The 20,617-nt window shown below is 48.5% G+C and overlaps 9 protein-coding genes across 9 annotated transcripts; 6 read left to right on the top strand and 3 right to left on the bottom strand.

The window, feature by feature from the left end:
* Positions 1–955: 955 nt before the first annotated feature.
* On the top strand, positions 956–3,752 carry DEU56DRAFT_12959 (uncharacterized protein). The gene is made up of 7 exons (XM_041344687.1): positions 956–1,226; positions 1,281–1,511; positions 1,569–1,962; positions 2,012–2,685; positions 2,737–2,931; positions 2,985–3,362; positions 3,409–3,752. Exons 1-7 carry the CDS (start codon positions 1,065–1,067, stop codon positions 3,712–3,714), a joined length of 2,340 nt encoding a protein of 779 aa, XP_041215736.1. The 5' UTR covers positions 956–1,064; the 3' UTR covers positions 3,715–3,752.
* A 1,605-nt stretch (positions 3,753–5,357) lies between these two features.
* On the bottom strand, positions 5,358–6,687 carry DEU56DRAFT_763856 (Spc19-domain-containing protein). Its single transcript, XM_041350845.1, has 4 exons — positions 6,408–6,687; positions 6,279–6,356; positions 6,081–6,227; positions 5,358–6,032 (listed from the first exon to the last, which is right to left on the bottom strand). The coding sequence occupies exons 1-4, from the start codon at positions 6,543–6,545 to the stop codon at positions 5,838–5,840; spliced, it is 558 nt and encodes a 185-aa protein (XP_041215735.1). The 5' UTR covers positions 6,546–6,687; the 3' UTR covers positions 5,358–5,837.
* A 4-nt stretch (positions 6,688–6,691) lies between these two features.
* On the bottom strand, positions 6,692–7,067 carry DEU56DRAFT_763853 (uncharacterized protein). The gene has a single exon (XM_041350844.1). The coding sequence runs from the start codon at positions 7,012–7,014 to the stop codon at positions 6,799–6,801; it is 216 nt and encodes a 71-aa protein (XP_041215734.1). The 5' UTR covers positions 7,015–7,067; the 3' UTR covers positions 6,692–6,798.
* A 560-nt stretch (positions 7,068–7,627) lies between these two features.
* DEU56DRAFT_905937 (P-loop containing nucleoside triphosphate hydrolase protein) lies at positions 7,628–8,710 on the top strand (the record flags this gene model as incomplete). The annotated part of the gene is made up of 7 exons (XM_041356779.1): positions 7,628–7,673; positions 7,821–7,858; positions 7,915–7,951; positions 8,020–8,279; positions 8,328–8,455; positions 8,511–8,610; positions 8,669–8,710. The coding sequence occupies 7 exons, from the start codon at positions 7,628–7,630 to the stop codon at positions 8,708–8,710; spliced, it is 651 nt and encodes a 216-aa protein (XP_041215733.1).
* A 1,153-nt stretch (positions 8,711–9,863) lies between these two features.
* On the top strand, positions 9,864–11,298 carry DEU56DRAFT_12612 (ras-domain-containing protein). Its single transcript, XM_041344673.1, has 7 exons — positions 9,864–10,134; positions 10,282–10,319; positions 10,376–10,412; positions 10,484–10,743; positions 10,798–10,925; positions 10,981–11,080; positions 11,139–11,298. The coding sequence occupies exons 1-7, from the start codon at positions 10,089–10,091 to the stop codon at positions 11,178–11,180; spliced, it is 651 nt and encodes a 216-aa protein (XP_041215732.1). The 5' UTR covers positions 9,864–10,088; the 3' UTR covers positions 11,181–11,298.
* Positions 11,299–11,358: 60 nt separating this feature from the next.
* On the bottom strand, positions 11,359–12,498 carry DEU56DRAFT_12664 (uncharacterized protein). The gene is made up of 4 exons (XM_041344674.1): positions 12,129–12,498; positions 11,928–12,062; positions 11,812–11,868; positions 11,359–11,760 (listed from the first exon to the last, which is right to left on the bottom strand). Exons 1-4 carry the CDS (start codon positions 12,207–12,209, stop codon positions 11,416–11,418), a joined length of 618 nt encoding a protein of 205 aa, XP_041215731.1. The 5' UTR covers positions 12,210–12,498; the 3' UTR covers positions 11,359–11,415.
* Positions 12,499–13,613: 1,115 nt separating this feature from the next.
* Positions 13,614–15,167, top strand: DEU56DRAFT_905935 (vacuolar import and degradation protein-domain-containing protein; the record flags this gene model as incomplete). Its single annotated transcript, XM_041356778.1, has 4 exons — positions 13,614–14,297; positions 14,354–14,678; positions 14,779–15,055; positions 15,104–15,167. The coding sequence occupies 4 exons, from the start codon at positions 13,614–13,616 to the stop codon at positions 15,165–15,167; spliced, it is 1,350 nt and encodes a 449-aa protein (XP_041215730.1).
* A 590-nt stretch (positions 15,168–15,757) lies between these two features.
* Positions 15,758–18,074, top strand: DEU56DRAFT_921555 (uncharacterized protein; the record flags this gene model as incomplete). Its single annotated transcript, XM_041358509.1, has 13 exons — positions 15,758–15,856; positions 15,926–15,986; positions 16,043–16,081; positions 16,139–16,153; positions 16,203–16,615; positions 16,675–16,759; positions 16,809–16,898; positions 16,951–17,010; positions 17,058–17,124; positions 17,175–17,347; positions 17,412–17,532; positions 17,585–17,637; positions 17,691–18,074. The coding sequence occupies exons 1-13, from the start codon at positions 15,816–15,818 to the stop codon at positions 18,072–18,074; spliced, it is 1,602 nt and encodes a 533-aa protein (XP_041215729.1). The 5' UTR covers positions 15,758–15,815.
* A 192-nt stretch (positions 18,075–18,266) lies between these two features.
* Positions 18,267–20,559, top strand: DEU56DRAFT_12388 (CK1/CK1/CK1-G protein kinase). Its single transcript, XM_041344658.1, has 10 exons — positions 18,267–18,502; positions 18,557–18,597; positions 18,657–18,726; positions 18,783–18,931; positions 18,981–19,080; positions 19,136–19,270; positions 19,318–19,488; positions 19,540–19,686; positions 19,744–19,769; positions 19,821–20,559. The coding sequence occupies exons 1-10, from the start codon at positions 18,406–18,408 to the stop codon at positions 20,376–20,378; spliced, it is 1,494 nt and encodes a 497-aa protein (XP_041215728.1). The 5' UTR covers positions 18,267–18,405; the 3' UTR covers positions 20,379–20,559.
* Positions 20,560–20,617: the final 58 nt, after the last annotated feature.

The following is a 20,617-nucleotide window of genomic DNA, read 5'->3' as shown; positions in this document are numbered from 1 at the left end:
CGATGCGCAGGCAGAATTGCAGAATGACGTCTCACGTACTTCACGCGTTAATTACGGCTGGAATACTCGATGACGTCTTGGGGGATGTAACCCTTCATGGAGCCAGTGTTGTACTGGGGGACAACTGGAAGACATCTGCCTTGTAGGCGGAATGATGACTAGAATGAAGGAAGCATACGATAGATATTCAGGAGGCGGGGACTCCTAGCTTGAATCCCGAGAGCACGACAAAAATAAACACTGTTTTTTGTGGCGAGGATAACCTTGAAGTGGCGTGAGGTGCCGGGCTCGATCTTCGGTATCATATTGGGCGTTCGGGGGAATACATTGACTCCGACGGCGAGGGAGGAGAGCAGTACATACTGGTGAGGGGGACACTGCATCCGTCGTTGATGATTTCCTGGTGGCTAGACGGTTATCGTCCTTGATTATTCGTGGGAGTCGCTGCTGAAATGTAGGTGCTGTATCGAGGTCACCCGGTGTCATTTGATCATCAAGTGATCCAGTGACGGAATTTTCAAAGGACGTCCCTATTAAACATTCAGCGCTGCGGCAGTCACAATAACCTACAGCACTTTTCCAACGATTTTCTTGGAACCACTACCTATAGCGAGTTGGATGCTTCCGTAGCAGAAGATCGGCGATTGAAAGAGCAAAATCACAGCGCCCGCCGGACCATGCGATACAGACTCTCGTACGAGACTCCGAACTTCAAGGTAAGACTGGACAATCAAATTGATATCAGAGGCTGTCGAACTAACCGCCTAGCCATAGGGTACATATACTATAACTTAATGAGTACTTACTGTCGAGTCCATGACAGCCAGAACTTGTGGTTAAGTTCCGGAACCCTGCATGATCATTGATGCGGCGCTGACATTGACCGTGCGCGTGACCTCATCGATATCATTTCGGAATGACAATGTTCAGGTGTTGATGGTAATTGCACATGATTGTGCCGTCAAGGTTGCCGTTTTACGATGATCCCTTTGTTGAGACCCCGAATGAATAAGCATGGCTCCCCGGACACCTCTGAATACATCTGATCTTCTTCACAGACCTCGATGAGCTCACTCATCGGAGAGCCGTTCCAAGTATCGAGCTACTCTGTTCCAACGAAGACAAGGCACGAAAAAGCACACAACCCTACATGTGTCTCATACAGCCGTGATTTTTCCGGTCATGCAACAGTGACCGTCCAGGCAGAAGGCATACATATCGTTGATGTGAGTTTTCCGGACTATTGCAGAGACGCGTTGATGAAGATTTCCTATTTTCAGCTATCTGAGCTTCATACAGTGGCCTCGCACACCTGTGGATCTAACGTGACGTTTTCTGGACCTGCGAGCAGTCGGTGTACGCCAGAGGATGGTGGGCGCATATGCACAACCTATGCGGTCATATCTTCCGCACCGGAGGTCGCTGTGAAGAACAGGAACCGGACGGTATGGATTATGAAGCAAAAAATATCAGGTGGCACCTTGGGCAAAAGTGATAAACGCGAAATTGTGGTGTGTCATGCTCATGAAAACATTCCAAGTCACGTTCTACACTGACGCAATTGTTAGGTGCCTCACCAAGTCGCGCGTATCTACTCCGACGATAAAAGTTCAAACATAATACTCGTATCTTCCGCTGGTGACATCAGTGTCGCAGACGACGAGTTGAACATCCAGTCCACTCTCACGTGTCCACATGAACAAAATTTCCTGGACGTGTTTTTCTTCCCTGGCACGTCATGTACTTTTCTGCCGCCTCATGAAAATCCCCCGGACAGCGTGGTAGTATTCTGCTCGAGTTCTGACTCCACGCTGCTTCTGTCCATTGTATCTGTCACCGGCAAGGATATGACCATTATCGGCAAAAACCACTTTTCGACATCCCATGGAGTTTCGGGACGGAAAACACAGCAGCACGTCATCGCCCTTTCATGTGGTCCCTGTGGGGTGTTGAGCTACATAAGTGAGCTTATGTGTGTGTTCTAATCTGAAGATTACTGACAATCGCCAAGACGAATCTCATACTTGGGCTGCCTACCAGCTCGAGATAAACAGTCCATCCACATCCGTAACACAGATTGGCGAGACATTAACTCTGGCCCAATTATCGCGTCTGAATGCACATTCTTTTGGACGCGGCACCTGTTTCCTGTCAATGGCTTCCTCATTGGTTCTCCTCGCCACTATGACTGGTACGCCATCGTCAGAGATATCAATCCTTCTCTGGGACATGCGCTACGGTGTAGTTCTTGCATCACAGGCTATCCCTATCCCATCCGCTCTTGTATCGAGCATCAAACTGGGCATTAGTATGAGCTTACTACCCGCGGACGCAGGACAAGTATTATTGACGTTGTGCCCTGCAAACGTCTCAACGACCGCCCCGTCGACATCCGAGTCTCCATATCGTTCGACAGTTTACATTATTCCCCTGGATCCGAACTTGAAATCCACCATCGCTGGTGCGATCGGGAAAAACCCCGCAACTTCTGAATGGCTGGCACCGACTCCTAAAGTTGAACCACTAGTGGACAGTGACCCTAGATCTAAACTGCTTGTCGACATGGCAAATCATCTGCAACACAACGAACCCCATAAGGCGGATGAAGCATTCTTCAGATGGGTCAAGGAACATACCTCAGCGAGTGGGCCATCCTCAAGTAATGTACTGTCAATATCGACACCGGTGCGCAGTTACAGTCTCGTTCAGAGTCTCTGATGCCATGTCTGCCAATAGGACGGAGCGGCGTCAGAAGCTCTTTATGGCTACGGCTTTGTCAAAGAGCTTCTAGGCCTCTTCTTTGTAAGGGAGTACACTGACAAGCCCCAGTACTCTCCGCGCGTCACGCGTCACTTGATTGAGAATCGCGTCGTCAGCGCAGGCATGCTAAAAGGCAGGATTTTCACAGCACTAAAACAGCGCGGCGACTGGGTGGGTAATTCCCGTCTCTAACATGATAAAGCCAATAATAGCTTGTGAAATAGGAAAGTATCATGTTGGCGTTCAACTCGGTGGTCGATATATCCGAGGACGAGATGATCTCCCTAGCCAAGGCGCTTATTGATAAGGAGCAAGAGCCACAGACCGATCCCGAGGCCATGGATGTGGATAGCAATAAGGCCTGGACCCCGACTCTATCAGCTTATATGCTGGCGTGCGTCTCGTATCCAACGTCTCCTGCTGCACTCCGTCTGGCCATTAGAAAACATTTGCCAGATGCGCAGGATCTCATTCTGATCTTGGAGTTGTTGGATGGCTGGACAGTTGGTGGAACCGAGGAGCACATTCGTTCCCTCTTAAAATCTGTGGCGTCGAATGTTGCGATCGAACACCGTGGCGGGGCGGCCCCTCCATACGATAAGGTATATTTGCGCCCAGTAGTCAAGATACGACCTGACAACTCTACAGACGATATCTTTCTTGCAAGTGTTGCTAGACGCTTCGTTTGTTTCCTTGTTGCAGTACCCTCCGTCACACGAACTGCTTCGGAATATTATGTCGCATATAGAACCCGAGATAGGACTTCATGAGCGTATGGGGTACCTCCGAGGAGCATTAGAACCCTTCGCCAAAGCTCAGAATCGAATAGTGAAGGAGAGGGCTGAAGGAGCGCCGAGGGAAACTCCGAACGAATGGAGAAAAAGACGGAAACATCAAGAACAACAGGTCGCACTCGGAGTTGGGCTGTATAGATTGGAGGAACTTGTTATCTAGAGCAGATCTGTGTCTCCCAGTTCCTGGGTTGGATCAGTTCTCTGCAATCTCCATCCTGTGCACGAACAAATGTTGTTACAAGCCAGAGACTCGGGTTAACGTCGTTGAGTTGAACCGACCAAAAGATGTGTAGCATTTACAAACAGCTCGGCCCAGTAATTGGCCAGGAATGTGGTTATTTGCGACATCATTCGGAGAAGGACGAGAGCCAATAAGATGTCAAGCTAAAACAACACAACAGAACGGTTCCGGTTCGAACGGACTTCAGTACGTATGTAGTTTGAGTCATGTTCTCACCCTAGTAAGCACTACCGAATGATGCAATGCCTTACTACCCATGTGAACTCTGCGCCTCCCGGAACTTTGGAATTCCAGCGTCGAACCTACGTGTGTATGAATGTAATACAATAGTTTATGTTAAGATGAACGCACCACATCCAATTTTGTCTCGTTAGTTCTGCGTGGTTAAGTTTTCCCTAGAAGATTGACCAGTCACGAATTGCCATGGCAAGCTTGTCGTCTAAAAAGACATCGTTGTAACAGAAAGCGGTAGTCGTAACTAGATGAGCCTGCATTTTTGGTATTTTTTTTAGCGGTGGAACTGCGCGCAAACTTCGTTATCCAACCCATTCTGGATCGAGGGGTCCCGAGAAGCGTTCTGAGGATAGGGATGATACTGAGGGGGGCGTGACGCCTGTAGTATCCAGGGGAATGGACCGACAATGATGATTACCTACCCACCGCGTCTCATTCAGGAGAAAGACGCGCGACTCGGACATCCTTCAGCCTGAGCACTGCATACACCCCTCTCCACATACTACACGATGACACCCAAGCGGTTCGACCCGAGGATTTGTGTAGCAATTCGCTCCTCGCAGGTTGCAACGGGTTGAAAAGAATGAGTTTCATCGAAAGTAAGCCTCATCAGGCCTGAAACGACTGGTCCGGTACATGCTTGGAGGGATCGAAATGCATGGGGATCCGGGACATAACGAGACAAATGTCCGGCGGTAAAAGCGGGTTACTGCAACATGCAAGACGACATGTGCGGGGAAACCACACGAGGGGAGCTTTAATCACATAATATTAGATCGTAAATCGGTGCTGCGGAAAAGACTTATTGCAGGAGGCCTTCTAGCATCGGGTTGCGGAAGTTCTGGCTTCCACATTACCGCAAGGCAGACTTAGGGGGTGGCCATGAATGTGTTGTGTACAAGCCCGCTGCAATCTGACCCATAATATCTAGAACGAACTCCATGATACGATTTCTACGAGCGCAGTCGGGCTATCAGGATGTGCACAAGGCAGACATTATGCTTCAGGGAGTTGATGTCTTGACAAGCCTCAGAGGCGAAGCCGGGACCCTAGCATTTGTCCGGCACAAAGAGGTAGATAGACGCTGGCATGCGTCAGTGGAGAGAAGAGCTAGTAGAGTTAAAGTGTGTCGCCAGCTCGTATTCTGAGTATCGGGCAACGAAAACCTCATCTCTTAGCCCACTTCCTTTTGACTGTTTGGGAGGCCTTGGGGGTACCAATTGGCGATCACTGTGAGCAGCTCTTAAAGGAATGCTGGTGACCTTGATATTGTTAGTGACGAGTGAGAGACTAATCTCTGTTTGCACTCGTTGTCTGGGCGCGCATCTGAGTCTCGAAAGAGCCGACCTTCTGAAGTCCGTAGTCGAACGTCCGGTGCAGAGGCATAATATATTTTGAAGGTGTCAATAAAACGCGGAAAGAACTTGCGTAAGTATTCCTACAACAGGAGGAGAACATGAAAGGAAAGTCATGCTTCCTCCGCCCGATAACCTGCTTTTGCCCATGTTCAAATTCTACATCTTTGTCGTACCAGCGTGGCAGACGACCTGTGGACATGTGTGTGTACCACGCCATCTTTCTTGGCGGCGATCCGGGTTGATACCATGCGACTGAACCCGAGGTCGAGAAGTGTTGCAGACGCGATCGGAACGAAGGGCTTCGTGTAGCTGTCCCAAAAAGGGACAGTGGGCTAGATTGATTGGAAATTGGGAGCTATGCGGACGATGTCATTATCGGAGAGTCGAGTTGCAGCTATAAGATGCTAGACTGGCACAGTCGAATCAAGTCCTCTTAGGCTTTGTATGTTGCTAGAAGTACTGTTCAATATGACTTATTTCTTGAATGAGTGTACATACCAATGCTAGTATCTCTGATTCCAAGACTTTCACTTCATCTTCAAGTCGCCGACGTTGTTTTGCGAGCATTTGCAGGCGTCTTTCTTCGCGCTTATTTGAGGTGGGTGCCGTCGCGACTCTAGACTGCATGGCCTGTGCAACCTCAACCTTCGCACGTTAATCCATATCGTGCAAGGCAAGAGGTGACTTGCGCACCTTGCTCTGAATCAAGCCCTCTCGACGATTTAGAGCGCTGAGACCTTTCTCTGCACGGTCAATAAGCTCATTGATCTGGGGCTCGATCTCATCTGCAAGATCAGCTTTATATCTGTGTACTGTGCCCTCGTCGATGAGAAGGAATACCTGTACCATGAATCACAAGGTGTGCACTTGGAGGAGCTGATATGGTCTCACCCTTTGGCTTTCAAGGACCTTGCGCATGCGGGGCAGATCAAATGTCCCGTTTCGAAGAAGCTGTTGGGCTTCATGCGCCTGATGATGATGTGAACTGTAGCGCGTTGTGATATCAACCAAGGCTCCCACCTCTTCGCAGCAGTCTTCCATAGCAAGGACGCACTCGCGCAGGTTTGGCGGACAAACGACATTGATATCACCACGATAGTCGATTCCACTTGCAAATACCGATTCTCTTGGTCTTGGTAACATCGACAACCTTGACATCTCTCCACAAGCTTCAAAGCGGCTCCAAGACCGAAGGATCACGACGCGTCAACGGCGATATCGGCAAACGCGAGTCGGGACCGGCGGAGTTTGAATATTGTGTATATAATGAGCTGCAAATTTTTGCCGTGAATTCTTCAGTGTCCAATCGACCGCATGAAGCGTCAGCTAACAGCACAGAAGTTCACTCTTCTGCATGGCGTTGTTGCTTTCTGGTTGATGGAGCGAGGCGCTCTTCGGGGCGCTCACAAGATCAAGCATCGTTGCCTGGTTCGTTCTCGTTATATCCTTTGCGACTGAGTCCGCCTCGCGGTGTTGATTCGTTGTAGGGGATGAGGGCTGAGCTTGTGTGATGGTGCGGCGTCATATTCCTGTACCTTCCGTACCCGCTCTCCTTCGGGAGAGTTGCTATTATGTGGCCTTGACGGTTGGGTGAAACCATGACGCATACATACCCCCAGATTATCATGCATGTACCTATTGATCAAATAAAACGTTTTACTCTCTATCTGATTGTGCACAGATGGAAAGAAGAGCTCTGTGACCTCTGTCTAGGGCTCAGCCGCTCCCAGATACGGACAGTTCCCTGAACCCATCAATTACATGAAGGGCAAAGACCCTCGGTAACAACATTTCCTGGTTATTCTTAAGTCGAAGTTTGCCGCCTTCGCGCATGCTGAGCTCTTCTGCGCCGTTCTGCCATGTTCGCGCGACACCATGACACCAACGTCCATCGCTGAACTCCTCGATATCAACCTCCCCAACTTCAGCTCCCACAGTACTACTTCTGACGCTGCCCACAGAAACAGCCGCCGCTCGCAGGTCAGGCCCCCCAACCCCTTCGCGCCATTTCACGACCTACAGCATCAGCGGACGGCGGCGCTTTTCCACTCAAGTCACACCACTTTTTGGCTTCATCATTCTCGTGTCCCAGTCCCACTTATCACACAGGTCTGTCACCCTCTCATGTCATGGAGGCAATTAAGGGAGCCGAGCTAGCTCGGAGTCATAATAGGGTGCTCGACACTCGATTTCTGCCCTCTTGTTTATCGTTTTCTTTCTCCAACGACAACAGTCCTATCATGGCACATAATCCGCCTCAGATTCCTTCATTTAAGCTGGTCCTCGGTGAGTCATTGTCCCCATCTTGCTCGCAGTGACCATCATGCTCATGCTCTGTGGCTCATTTCTTGATCATCTTGGTTTTGTATGTCTTTCAAAACATCACGCCCTTCGTATTGCGCTATCGGTCGCGTCTTTGACGGAAAAATTCAGTCGGTGATTTTGGTACCGGAAAGACCACGTTCGTGAAGGTGAGCAGTACCGTCCCGCGTCTGAGCGATCGCAATCTGATTTCTGCGATGCTTAGCGCCATCTTACTGGTGCATTCGACAAGGGGCACCGATGTAAGTCAACCATCTTATAATCGCAGAGTAGTTGCGATAATCCGGTTCCTCGCGTATTCTCTGTATAGCCACTCTCGGTGTCGAAGTTCGTCCACTTTCCTTTTCCACAAATTTGGGCGAGATCTGTTTCAATGTCTGGGACATAGCTGGGCATGAAAAGTGGAGTGGTCTTCGTGATGGATACTACATCCATGGCCAATGCGCCATTATTATGTTCGATGTCACCTCCAGAATCACCTACAGCAATGTGCCATATTGGCACCGTGAGCTTGAGCGTGTTTGCGAGACCATTCCCATTGTACTGTGCGGAAACAAGGTTGACGTAAAGGTCAGTCGGGACCTCGTCTTCTGCGCTTGACTCAATCATCTGCTTCAGGAGCGTAAAGTGAAGCCAGGCGATGTCACGTTCAACCGCAAAAAGAACCTGCCTTACTTTGAAATCTCCGTCAAATCTAACTACAACTTCGAGAAACCATTCCTGTGGCTTGCAAGGAAGCTGGTTGGGTACGTCTATTCCTCAGCGAGCGTCACCTTGATCTCGTTGATGAACCTTTTGCAGCAATCATAGCCTAGACTTCGTAGAGGCTCCTGCCCTCGCCCCTGCTGAGGTTGCGATTGACGCTAATTTGATGAATCGATACGAGGCAAGGTTGAAGAAGGTCTGTCTTTACTTTCTGGTTCATGGAGCGCTGATCGCTCAATCATGCCTCGTGTCAGGCTGAGGCTGTTCCGCTTCCGGAAGATGAAGATGACCTGTAATCTCGTGAATTACCATATACTTACGCTTCATACGACCGTCCATTCATACTGTGGTTTTCATATACAATCGCTCATCAATCCACCAATCGAATCGATACATGCTGTCTTACTTCCTGCTTAGTGCAAATGCAGCAACCCACTACTCATGGAGCGTTTTTCGGAAAGCACACGTGTGTACTTCCTGCAGGTTGTGGCAACAGAATTTGCAGCAGACTGTTGGGAAATACATGCCCTGTTACCCCCATCCACTGTAGAAAAAATAGGTTATGTAAGTATGGCCTTTCCCCCTATCACCTGCATCTGGCTCTATTATGTCGTTACTCGAGAACCCTCAACCAAATTTTAACTCATATGTAAACTCATTTTGATTGCTTTTTTCACACTTCAATTCTTTAGGGCGCATATATGCATGAACACCAACAACTACAGGCTTTGCGGGAATATTGCAAGTCACTCGAGCTTCAGTTGCTCAAGGTCACCACTGAACGTGACACTGGTGTAAGTGCACTCGAACAGTCTACTAATTAACTTAGTAAATTTTTTTTGGCAGGGCGAACTTCACGCAGCTTGCAAGTGCTGTACGGCTTCACAATGTGGATCCACTTGCTGCCAGTCCAGCACTCCTATGCCCATCTGCCAACGATTCTAACCTTCCGAACCGCGAGACACTCAAACATTAAATTTTGGACCAAGGCCAGCTTCCTCAAATGGCTCGATTCAGCTGGAGGCGATGGTCACAATCGTGGAAAACTGCCCTTTCTCGAAGATGAGCATGGTGAACCGATCCCAGAGTCAATGATTGAGGCCATCCGAAAGGCGTTGCGGGTGACATGGACAGAATTTGCAATCCGTGGACTGGCGCCATTGTCTTGGGGTAGAGTGACAGCATCGGCTGCTGAGCTGATGAACACGATTATGGAAAAGGCCTTTCCTCTATTCCGACTCGCTGACAATGGTTGGAAGCTCGACTAGTCACTACCTTGCCACAGCATCCTATGCTTCTTGGCGCAGGAACAACCTCGATGAGTCCGGCGACTATCGAAAGGGAAGCAGCAGTGACAGCGACCCTCAATTAGATTATCATGTACCTATTGATCAAATGAAACGTTGTGCTCTCCTATGTAACTATGTGATTGTGACCAAATGGAAAACAACTCTTAGCTCTGTCAGGCTCTGTCTCGAGCTCTACGCTCGCCATCCTCTTCATAATTTTTAAACCAACATCGTCAATCGTGGGAACATCTATTGGACCAACTCAGCGGCTCCCAGATACGGACAGTTTCCCGCCAAAGTGGCAACCAAACCTTATCTCATCTCCTGATTTCTGCCCTTCGCCTCTTGTTTATCGTTTTCTTTCTCCAACGACAACAGTCCTATCATGGCACAGAATCCGATTCAGATTCCTACCTTTAAGCTGGTCCTTGGTGAGTCATTGTCCCCATCTTGCTCGCAGTGATCATCATGCTCATGCTCTGTGGCTCATTTCTTGATCATCATGGTTTTGTATGTCTTTCAAAACATCGCGCCCTTCGTATTGCGCTATCGGTCGCGTCTTTGACGGAAAAATTCAGTCGGTGATGGTGGTACCGGAAAGACCACGTTCGTGAAGGTGAGCAGTACCGTCCCGCATCTGAGCGATCACAATCTGATTTCTGTGATGCTTAGCGCCATCTTACTGGTGAATTCGAGAAGAAGTACATCGGTAAGTCATCCCTCTTATAATCGCAGAGCAGTTGCGATAATCCGGTTCCTCTCCGCGTGCCCTTTGTATAGCCACTCTCGGTGTCGAAGTTCATCCACTTTCCTTTTCCACAAATTTCGGCACGATCTGTTTCAATGTCTGGGACACAGCTGGGCAAGAAAAGTTTGGTGGTCTTCGTGATGGATATTACATCCAGGGCCAATGCGGCATTATCATGTTCGATGTCACTTCCAGAATCACCTACAAGAATGTGCCAAATTGGCACCGTGATCTTGAGCGTGTTTGCGAGACCATTCCCATTGTACTGTGTGGAAACAAGGTTGACGTAAAGGTCAGTCGGGACCTCGTCTTCTGCGATGCCACTTGATTCAATCATCTGCTTCAGGAGCGCAAAGTGAAGACAGGCGCTGTCACGTTCAACCGCAAAAAGAACCTGCCTTACTTTGAAATCTCCGCCAAATCTAACTACAACTTCGAGAAACCATTCCTGTGGCTTGCAAGGAAGCTGGTTGGGTACGTCTATTCCTCAGCAAGCGCCGCTTCGATCTCGTTGATGAACCTTGTGCAGCAACCATGACCTAGACTTCGTAGCGGCTCCTGCCCTTGCCCCTGCTGAGGCTCATGTTGACCCTGAGTTGATGAAACAATACGAGGAAGAGTTGAAGAAGGTCTGTCTTTGTTTTCTGGTTCATGGAGCGCTAATCGCTCAATCATGCCTCGTGTCAGGCTGAGGCTGTTCCGCTTCCGGAAGAGGAAGATGACCTGTAATCTCGTGAATTACCATATACTTACGCTTCATACGACCGTCCATTCATACTGTGGTTTTCATTTACAATCGCTCATCGATCCACCAATCCAATCGATACATTCTTTTTTACTTCCTGCTTAGTGCAAATGCAACAACCCACCATTCATGGAGCGTTTTTCGGAACGCATATATGTTTACTTCCTGCAGGTTGTGGCAATAGAACTTGCAACAGACTGTTGGGAAATACAGTTGTGATCATGCCCCGTTACCCCCATCTGACAATCTCTCTATGCCTAGCATCAACCCACTGAGCTCTAATGGAGTGAGCTGGAGGTACGGATTCTGAGAGAAAATCCAGCCCTCCCGTTCAGATGCCTGCCATTGGACGAAGGCATCCAGTGTGTTTTTTGAATCAAGGCCGATTGTCTTGAACTCTTGGATCTTACCCTCCAAATTGGGCCGCAAGGAGCTGAGGAAATTTCTCACATAATCGTCAGGGGCCGTTTTTCCGCACATCCCCCGGCGTGGTGCCACGATATCATCATGCATTGCCCTCTCTGTGTGGCCAGAGGGTTCACATCTTGTCGACGTCTTGTGATTCTATATACTTATATCAATTGAAACCAGCTTGAGGGGTAAAAATTAACTTGCTGTGGGGTTTTGGTGATCAAGCACTCGTTTGAATGTGATCATTGCGTTTCCATCTTGCTGGATTGAAAGGCCATCATATTAGTCATGTTGTCGGCGTACAGTGATCACTGACATACCCAATGGATGAGATCGGCAAAACCTTCACCTCCAACTTGGTCTCGTTCCCTTTCAAGTTCTCTGCGATCTCTGTTGATAACCCTGCCAAAACGCTGCACGGATTGCCGACGGGCGGCACTGCCAGTAGAAGTTACCTGAAATCAGTAAGTTTGATGACTACTAGTCATTCAGATTGGGTTGAATGTCAGTGGCACCCGCACCTTCCTGCCAGGAAGAACTGTGATGGGGGAATATTGTGTGGGTCGACGTGAGGGTGGCTGACGATCACGAAGGCGCATCATCGTGACAACTCGGAGCACTAATATGCAATAATGGTTCAACGCTTGAGGTCCTCTGCTGTATCTTTATAGACAAAGGAATCTGACAAGGAAATCGATCAGATAAGAACGACTCGTAAGCTGATAATCGACGACCACGATCTATCGTGCTATAATTCTCGGTTCCCTTCCAGGATCGTATTACTTGCCCCATCGGCACTGCGTAAAGCCACTACTTACCCCGCATGCATTTATATTGAATCTCCGAGGACCGTCAAATCGTGAGGCACATGCCTGGTTGCCCGCGAAACATACGTATTTTCATAATATGTGCCTGTGGACCTTGATTAACCGCGATTCTGCTTCTTTGAAATTGCGAAGCAATAATCGCACTGCTGCCATCCACAGCAGCTTACCTCCTATAGGCTGCGGTTCAACATAAATACAACAACAACTTGCCACACAGCTTCAGAGTACAACATCATACCGGCTCTCACAGCACTGGCAAGTGTAGACGCCGGCGAGCGTCTCCAAGTGGCTGTCAATTTCAGAATAAGTTTTCATGCTTCTTCGAATGATTTGAATGAGAGTTGAAATGCTACTTAGCACAACGAGAAGAAACACAGCAAACGGTGACGACGGACCGCCGCGCAGCGCGGCACGAGAACTTGAACGTGTAGGCGCTTGCTAGAATCGGCGCTGTGCAGCCTGTGCTGCTTGCCGATCCCTCGAGCGTTTTGGTAAGCGCTCAGCGGGACGGTCTTGTATGGCATTCTTGTTGTACAAACGGATTACTAGTGAGATCTGAGCGCCAGCGGAGATAAAAATATCACTCGCGGTGATCTTCGGGCATGGCACGCCTGCAATGAGCCGTTGACTGGTGTTGCAGTTGCCAAGTTGATGACAATGGTACGTAGGTAAATCTGCTGCAGAAGCGCGCAAGTTGACGCTTGCCAGTGGTGGCCATCATATTAGTTGGAACGTTCGTGATGTAATGCGCCTCCAAGCTGTGGAAATTTGCATGGAACTTATTTGCATGCACCGAGTGTCGAAGGAGACTTGGCCGCCGTGTCACTTAACCTATTAGTAGCCTCGAGGCACGAGCGTCTTAGTAGTCACGGCCGCGTTGCGCGAGATCATGTCATGATATTATATGAACCATGCCAGCAAACGCATGGCCTTCTGAGCGCTAGTCCTGACCGTAAATGAAGCGATTTATAGAGAACGTCAACAAGGACTCAGCGATGGTAGGTCTGCCGCAGTATTATAGAGTTTGTTCAGCAAATTGTCAACGTTACAGCTTCCAAGTACCTTCTCTGAGGCACGTGAACGTGAACAGGCACCAAATCTTAATACACATACATGTACACAAGTTGTCAACCAGCGTCACACTCACACCTCAGCTTTCCCCAAGTTCCGCTTTCAACAATGCCAGTAGAAAATACATACCCTGTCATCCCAGATCAAATACAACCAGAAGCTACACAAGCAACTAAATATTGCTTGTCTTGCAACCACCCGCTCGACCCATCCAATGCTGTGCTCATGCAGGACGACCACGATTCTAACACCATTTGTGCTTGGTGTCGCGACATGCAGCCACAAATGCAACCAGATGATGATGTCTTCGCAGTTGATGATGTCGGCGCTTCCCTTGTCCGAGCCATGCCTCCTGCAATTTCCACCCAGCTGAACAGCGTACCGCTCGTCCATATGCAAGACGCTGGCATCTTTGCCGATGATATGGACATGGACGATGTTTCTACACCCAGCTCGACAGTTTCTTCTCTGTGCACTCCAATTTCTGTGCTATCTTGCCCCCCCTCTATTTATTCCCAATCGACTATACCCGCTACCCCGAAACCTGCTGTATCATCCATTCACACTCATGCTACCACACCTTCAAGACCCCTGTCCCACTCCCGCAATAACACATCCACAGATTCTTACTCTCCTCGTCCAAATACCTCTTACTCTTCTCCAAACCCCCTTCTCGACGTCACGCACATCCGTGTGCGCTCTCAAGGCCACCATTGTTTGTATCCCGGTGCTGTGTTCCAGGGTACACAGAAAAGTGGCAGGAATAGTTATGAAGTGAATGTCAACATCGTTGTACGTCCAAGCGGAACATTAATCTCAATATTCGGTGAAGCTCATTTCCCTACCAGGACGTGGATTTTGCTTCCTCGTTTCTTTGCGGGTACCTCCGTATCCGCGGCTTGACGGATGACTGGCCTGAATTGACTACTTACTTTGACGCAGAAATCATAGGCAGCCGTTATGGATTCTTGACGCAAAACTGGGGCGCTAATGAACAAGAGGACATGGTCCACTGGCAGCGGTTCCCTGCTTTCCGGCATGTAAAGAACGAGTTGAAAAAGCCTAACCTGACCATCCCCGACCGCGATCGTGGAGCAGTCTTTATGAGATGGAAAGAACGATTCTTGGTACCCAATCATAGAGTACAAGATATCAATGGTGCAAGCTTCGCAGGTGCGCTACTACCTTTATTTCAGGCGCGGACCACTATGTGGTTGGCCCGACAAGAAACCACAGCTTCTGACATAGCAACACGCGCTTTCCCTATGAACAGGCTTTTATTATGTTTGTGTCGATTTCAATCCCCAGCCACCTACATCCACATCCACACTTCGCCCCGTAACGCAGTCTGTTCCGCTCGAGAAGGGTGGAATTAATGATCCGCCGTTGCCCCATTCACCGTCACTCGGGAAAACGGAGACAGTCCCTGCTTTGCGGAAGCGGAGGGATTCCAGCGTCAGACGAGGAGGCCGAGGCCTATCAGTTGGTCCACGAACTCATCCCCCTGCTGCAACAATGAGCGGGTTTTATTTCCATCAGAACTCAGAACCGTACGTATGAGTAGTTTGCGAGTTTATGCCTCTAATTGAATCTCCCAGATATCAACAGCTGACTCTTAGTCACGTCCCGGAGCGCTTTAGCTCCAGCTTTGAGTTTCGATGAGAAGCTCGGGGGTGGAGCGCTGTCCCGACTGTATGGTAAAAACGCACTACTCACAGAATATTGGACTGGACTTAATTCATCTGTGGCGAGGCGCTGTCTGAGTATGTTAATTTTTAGTTACCCTCTTGTTTTCGGTCCTGATATCATCTTTCACTCATACGCTATCTCTGTATTGTGTTCTAACATGACATGCAGTCTTATTATTTGTCTTCTACTCTCGGTGCGCGTCGATGGTGCTAAACTGGGCTGTAACAACAGTCAACAATCTTGACAAGCATCGCCTTCTCGAATCAATCCGGCTTTTGTGCGCAAGCACGGAACCTTTGTCGAATGAGCCTAAATCCCCAAATCCAAGGCAAGGAATACTTGTTAACTGTATTTGGTTTGACAGCTACTTACTGGAAATTAAGCGATACTTACGTGGATTTGAGTCACTTGACGGCGTGGATGGTCAACATTGTACATTGTTTCCGAATTGAGCTGAACCATAGTTCTTTCTCAAAGAGTCTTGGCGCAAGATATCAATAAGTATTGATATCCGGACTTTGCCCGAGCGGGGTACAGCCCAGAGATATCCTCTCATGGGCGTGTTACGGAACTACGCAATCTTGTTCTTGATACCCACACAAGCCAAACATTCTGCTAGCCATGGATCGTGATACACCTCGAGTGGCCATAGTTGGTGCCGGGTACGTTCAATTGTAGTTGTGCGAATGGCTAATGGGAGCACCGTGACAATACTTAATCGAGCACAACAGCATCTCTGGAATTACCATGGCTGTGAACTTGAGAAACAAGTTGCGACATGACAATTTCGTGGTAAGCCACTGGCAGCCGGAACATCATTCTGTAGGATGAAAACTTGACTTTTCTAGATTTATGAAAAAGCAGGGTCCATCGGTGGGACGTGGCGAGTAAGCTATTCAGAGCATGATAACCCGCGCAGAATCAACATTAATGCGCTTTGACAGGACAATGCATACCCTGTATGGTTGTGTCCTCTCTTTAAACTTGATAATCGAATCTCCTGATCAGGGATGTGGGTCTGATGTTCCCGGACACTGGTATTCCCTCTCAACGGAACTAAATCCATACTGGGAGAATTACTACATCACGCAGCCCGAGATACGCGCGTACTGGGAGGAGATATATCAAAAATACGGCCTGGCTTCCCGCACAGTGTTCAATACCCGCGTTACTCTTGTTGAGTGGGACGAAGAAAATGGCGTGCATAACCTGACACTAGAAGACGTAGTGTCTGGCCAGACTATACAGACCCAAGCGGAAGCTGTTATCCAGGCTGTCGGTTTTTTCACATCGCCAATGTATCCTCAGGATATTCCTGGAAGGGAGAAATTTAGAGGACCGCTCTGGCATTCTTCTCAGTGGAGGCACGATGTAGATCTGAAAGGCAAGGCAATTGGCGTCATTGGCAATGGCTGCTCTGCGTAAATCCGTTCCTTGTCTGCCTATCAAAAGCCACGTGTTAAATGACTTTGCACCGCAGAACTCAATTCATACCGGTTATCGCCGCCGAGCCTTCTACTCGTGTCATCAACTTTTGTCGTACCCCACAATGGATTGGAATGAGGGTATGTTAAACATCATTCTGGTGCTGCACATTGTGCTGAATGGCTGAAGTTCAATTACCGCTACCCGGAGTGGGTCAAGTGGGCGTTTGCCCATGTTCCGTTTCTCATGTACGCGTACAGAAGTTTCATCATGATAACGGTGCGCTACAGAGATTTGTTGGAATGGCAGAAACTGACCTTTTCAATTCCAGGGTGATCTTCCATGGGGCATTTTCGTGGCTAATTCACCTGTCAGTGCTGTCATGAGGAAGGTAACGTCAGCTTCTCTGTCTATCTGATTATTTTTAATGATCGATAGGTCCTAACGTGGTACATGCAACGAACCGCGCCAGCGAAACTCCACGATAAGCTTATTCCCACCTACCGTAAGCAATTGCAATTCGATAATTGTGACCATTTGACAATTGCTAAATAGCTCCTGGGTGCAAACGCCTGGTCCTTGATTCTAACTACTTGTCTGCTTTGCACCAACCTAACGTTGATCTGAATTGCACTGGAATCCAAGAAGTTGTTGAGGATGGTATCGTTCTCAAGACCGGTGAAAAAGTACCACTGGACGCAATAATCTTTGGCACCGGCTTTTATATGGTGATTTTCAATCCGGCAATAACCCTCACGCGTACCGGTCCTTAATATTTGATATACTGCACAGGCCGAGCGAGATGTAGCTTTCCGCGGAATCGGTGGCCTCACTCTGAAGCAATATTTCGAATCAGAAGGCAGCTATTACGGAACGGTTTTCCCTGGGTTTCCAAACATGTTCACGATCGTGGGTTAGTGGTTGGCTGATTCTTGCAGTATGACTTCATCTGATAACTTTGTCAGGGCCCAACAGTGCCTCAGCCCACACTTCTCTTCTTTTCACCATCGAAACTCAGGTGTGTGTTTTTAGAAACTTGGAGTTACTGTAATCAAACGTAAGGCTATGTAGGTCAGTTATATCCTCAAGCTGATGAAGCCTATCATCAACGGTAAGGCAAAATCACTCGAAGTCAGCCAAAAGGCCACAACCTATTACAACACTTGGATCCAAAAGCGCATGGAACAAACGATATTCTTGAGCTGTCTTTCATACTATCGAGGTGACAATCGAAAAGGCCCAAAAAATGTATCTACGTTCCCTGGTATGGTCTCATTCTACTGGTGGATCATGCGAAAGCCACGCTGGGATGATTTTAAGGTGGTAGGTGGAGAAGAGTGGTTCAACCAGGGCAGGAAAGTGGCATTGACGAAATATGCGCTTGTGGCTTTGATGGTTTCCATCGTTGCCTACAATGCCTCTATGCTCTGGAAGTTTGTCCCCGGACTCATTTAAAGATAGGCTTCTTTCAGGGTGAGGATTCAAACACAATTTCCTTTATGTAGTTCACGCTGCGATGTACCATGAAGTCGGTATATATGGACTCACATAAGTTACATGTAAAGACATGCATGGGATTCATAATTTACTGTGTTAATACGCGATATTATCAATGCAACTGCATAGGGAGTCGCTTGTTTTGGCAAGCTCGGTTTTGACCGAGGTCTGTACCCTCAACGTTTGTCCACCGCCGCCGCACAGGCAGAAGAAGGCCTGGAGGCCTTGTCCTTGCCCAGTCTACGGTCTAAGTTCTTTTCTCTGAATAACAACCTTCCATACACCTCTCATGTCTTCCCATAACTCTGGCACGACGAGCGTAGTCGGCGTGCATTACCGTGTTGGCAAGAAAATCGGCGAAGGCTCATTCGGTGTTATCTTTGAAGGTTTGCACCTCTTTTTATCGTGTTTCAGTTTAAGCTGACCATGGCCCATCCTAGGAACGAACCTGCTGAACTCCACGACTGTCGCCATCAAGTTTGTGGGTGCTCTACTTCACTGACTTCTCCTTTGTTCCTCATATATCTTCTTTGGCTGCAGGAGCCACGCAAAGCAGAGGCACCTCAGCTTCGAGATGAATGTCGTTCATACCGCATTCTAGCTGGCTGCCGTGCGTACATTCGTCGGACTCACAAGTAAACGAAGTCTAATTCACGCGTATTGTAGCTGGAATCCCTCAAATATATCACTTCGGGCAGGAGGGCCTTCACAACATTTTGGTGATAGATCTTTTAGGCCCGAGCTTGGAGGATCTGTTCGATATGTGCGGACGCAAGTTCTCTATTAAGACGGTGTGCATGGCAGCCCGACAAATGGTGCGTATCGCTCCTTTCCAGATTTCTTCCGCCGTCTAACTATTCGCAGTTGTCCCGGGTACAAACTATCCACGACAAAAACCTCATTTACCGGGACATTAAGCCTGACAACTTCCTCATTGGGCGTCCTGGCACGAAGTCGGCGAATCGTAAGTTTCCTACGTTCATGGCGGATATTACGTTCACATATGCCTCATACTATAGTCATTCATGTGGTTGACTTTGGAATGGCCAAACAATATCGCGATCCTAAAACCAAGCAGCACATTCCTTACCGGGAACGGAAAAGTTTGAGCGGTACGGCGCGATACATGAGCATCAATACACATTTGGGGCGAGGTGTGTGTCTTTCTGTCGTGATCCGCCACATTGACTTATTTCTTCAGAGCAATCTCGGAGAGACGATCTAGAAGCTCTCGGACATGTCTTTATGTACTTTTTGCGGGGCAGTTTACCTTGGCAAGGGCTGAAGGCTGCTACCAACAAGCAAAAGTACGAAAAGATTGGAGAAAAGAAGCAGACGACACCCATCAAGGACCTATCTGAGGGATATCCAGGTTTGTTAATTCATCAAGTGTCCTCGAAATGCTCCAGTAACTCTTGAACAGAGGAATTCGGTATCTATTTGAACTATGTTCGCAAACTTGGATTTGAGGAGACCCCGGACTATGATTTCTTGAGGGAGCTCTTTTCCAAAGTCATTAAGAATAACAACGACTTGGACGATGGCATTTTTGACTGGAACCTACTAAATGGTATAGTCATCATCGCATCTTGTAACCCTCTTATTAATTTTTTGTTAAACTATACAGGGGGTAAAGGTTGGGAAGCTTCGCAGGTAAGTCAAGCTTTATTTTTCTCAATGCAAAGATTTCATCTTGTCGCGCAGGGGCAATCGCAAGTACTTGCTCAGATACAGAATGCGGGCATGGCGCCTGCACCGTTGGACCGTCGAAATTTGGAACGACGTCGGGATGCGGATTGGCGCCGCGCATCTCAGACTGGTGGAGTCAACCTGCCTTCACCAGCGCTGGTTAGAAACGGCTCGAAGCAGCGCAGAGTCCCTAATGTGCTTACCCCTGGAGCAGGAAGCGCACCTGGCGGCACTGCCACTCCCCTCTCTGCTGCTGCTCAAATTAACGTTCCTATCTCGACACCGCAAAACAGATCTAATAATGTCGGTGCGCAGCAACATCCTTACGCGAATGTAGTTACTGGTTATGATGGCTGGGAAACAGGCGATGAACCATACGGATCTCAAGCATACGGACGTGCATCTCCCATGGTGTCAACGGTTGGGGCCGCTCCACCCGCAATAAGCGCAGTGCGTGCCCACGGCAATGAGGCAGGTGTTTCTCGCGGCGAGGACTACCGCCAGCAACAGGATGACGACCCTCCCCAACCAAAGTCGAGCATCTGGAGAATTCTCACATGCCGGTGCGGCTGATCGTTGCCAACTTTTGGCTCTTTCCCTATTTCTGTTCCATGCTATCATCAACGTAAACCATCCATCGTCAGTCATTACCTTCGACACTTTGTTATACCCATTCATTACTCGCACCTAATATCCACTTTCACGGTTTATGTTTGGACATCCGCCGTAGCGTTGATCAAATGATCGAATCTTGCTTTTGACTATCTTTGTACGGCTTTACAGACTACCAGGAATGTGTAAGTAAATTGGTG

The sequence above is a fragment of the Suillus clintonianus genome (genome assembly GCF_016758775.1).
Source record: "Suillus clintonianus strain FC179 chromosome Unknown DEU56scaffold_1, whole genome shotgun sequence".
Classification (NCBI taxonomy): domain Eukaryota; kingdom Fungi; phylum Basidiomycota; class Agaricomycetes; order Boletales; family Suillaceae; genus Suillus; species Suillus clintonianus.
The sequence above is the reverse complement of the archived record's forward strand: the minus strand, read 5'-3'. Positions and strand labels throughout refer to the sequence as shown.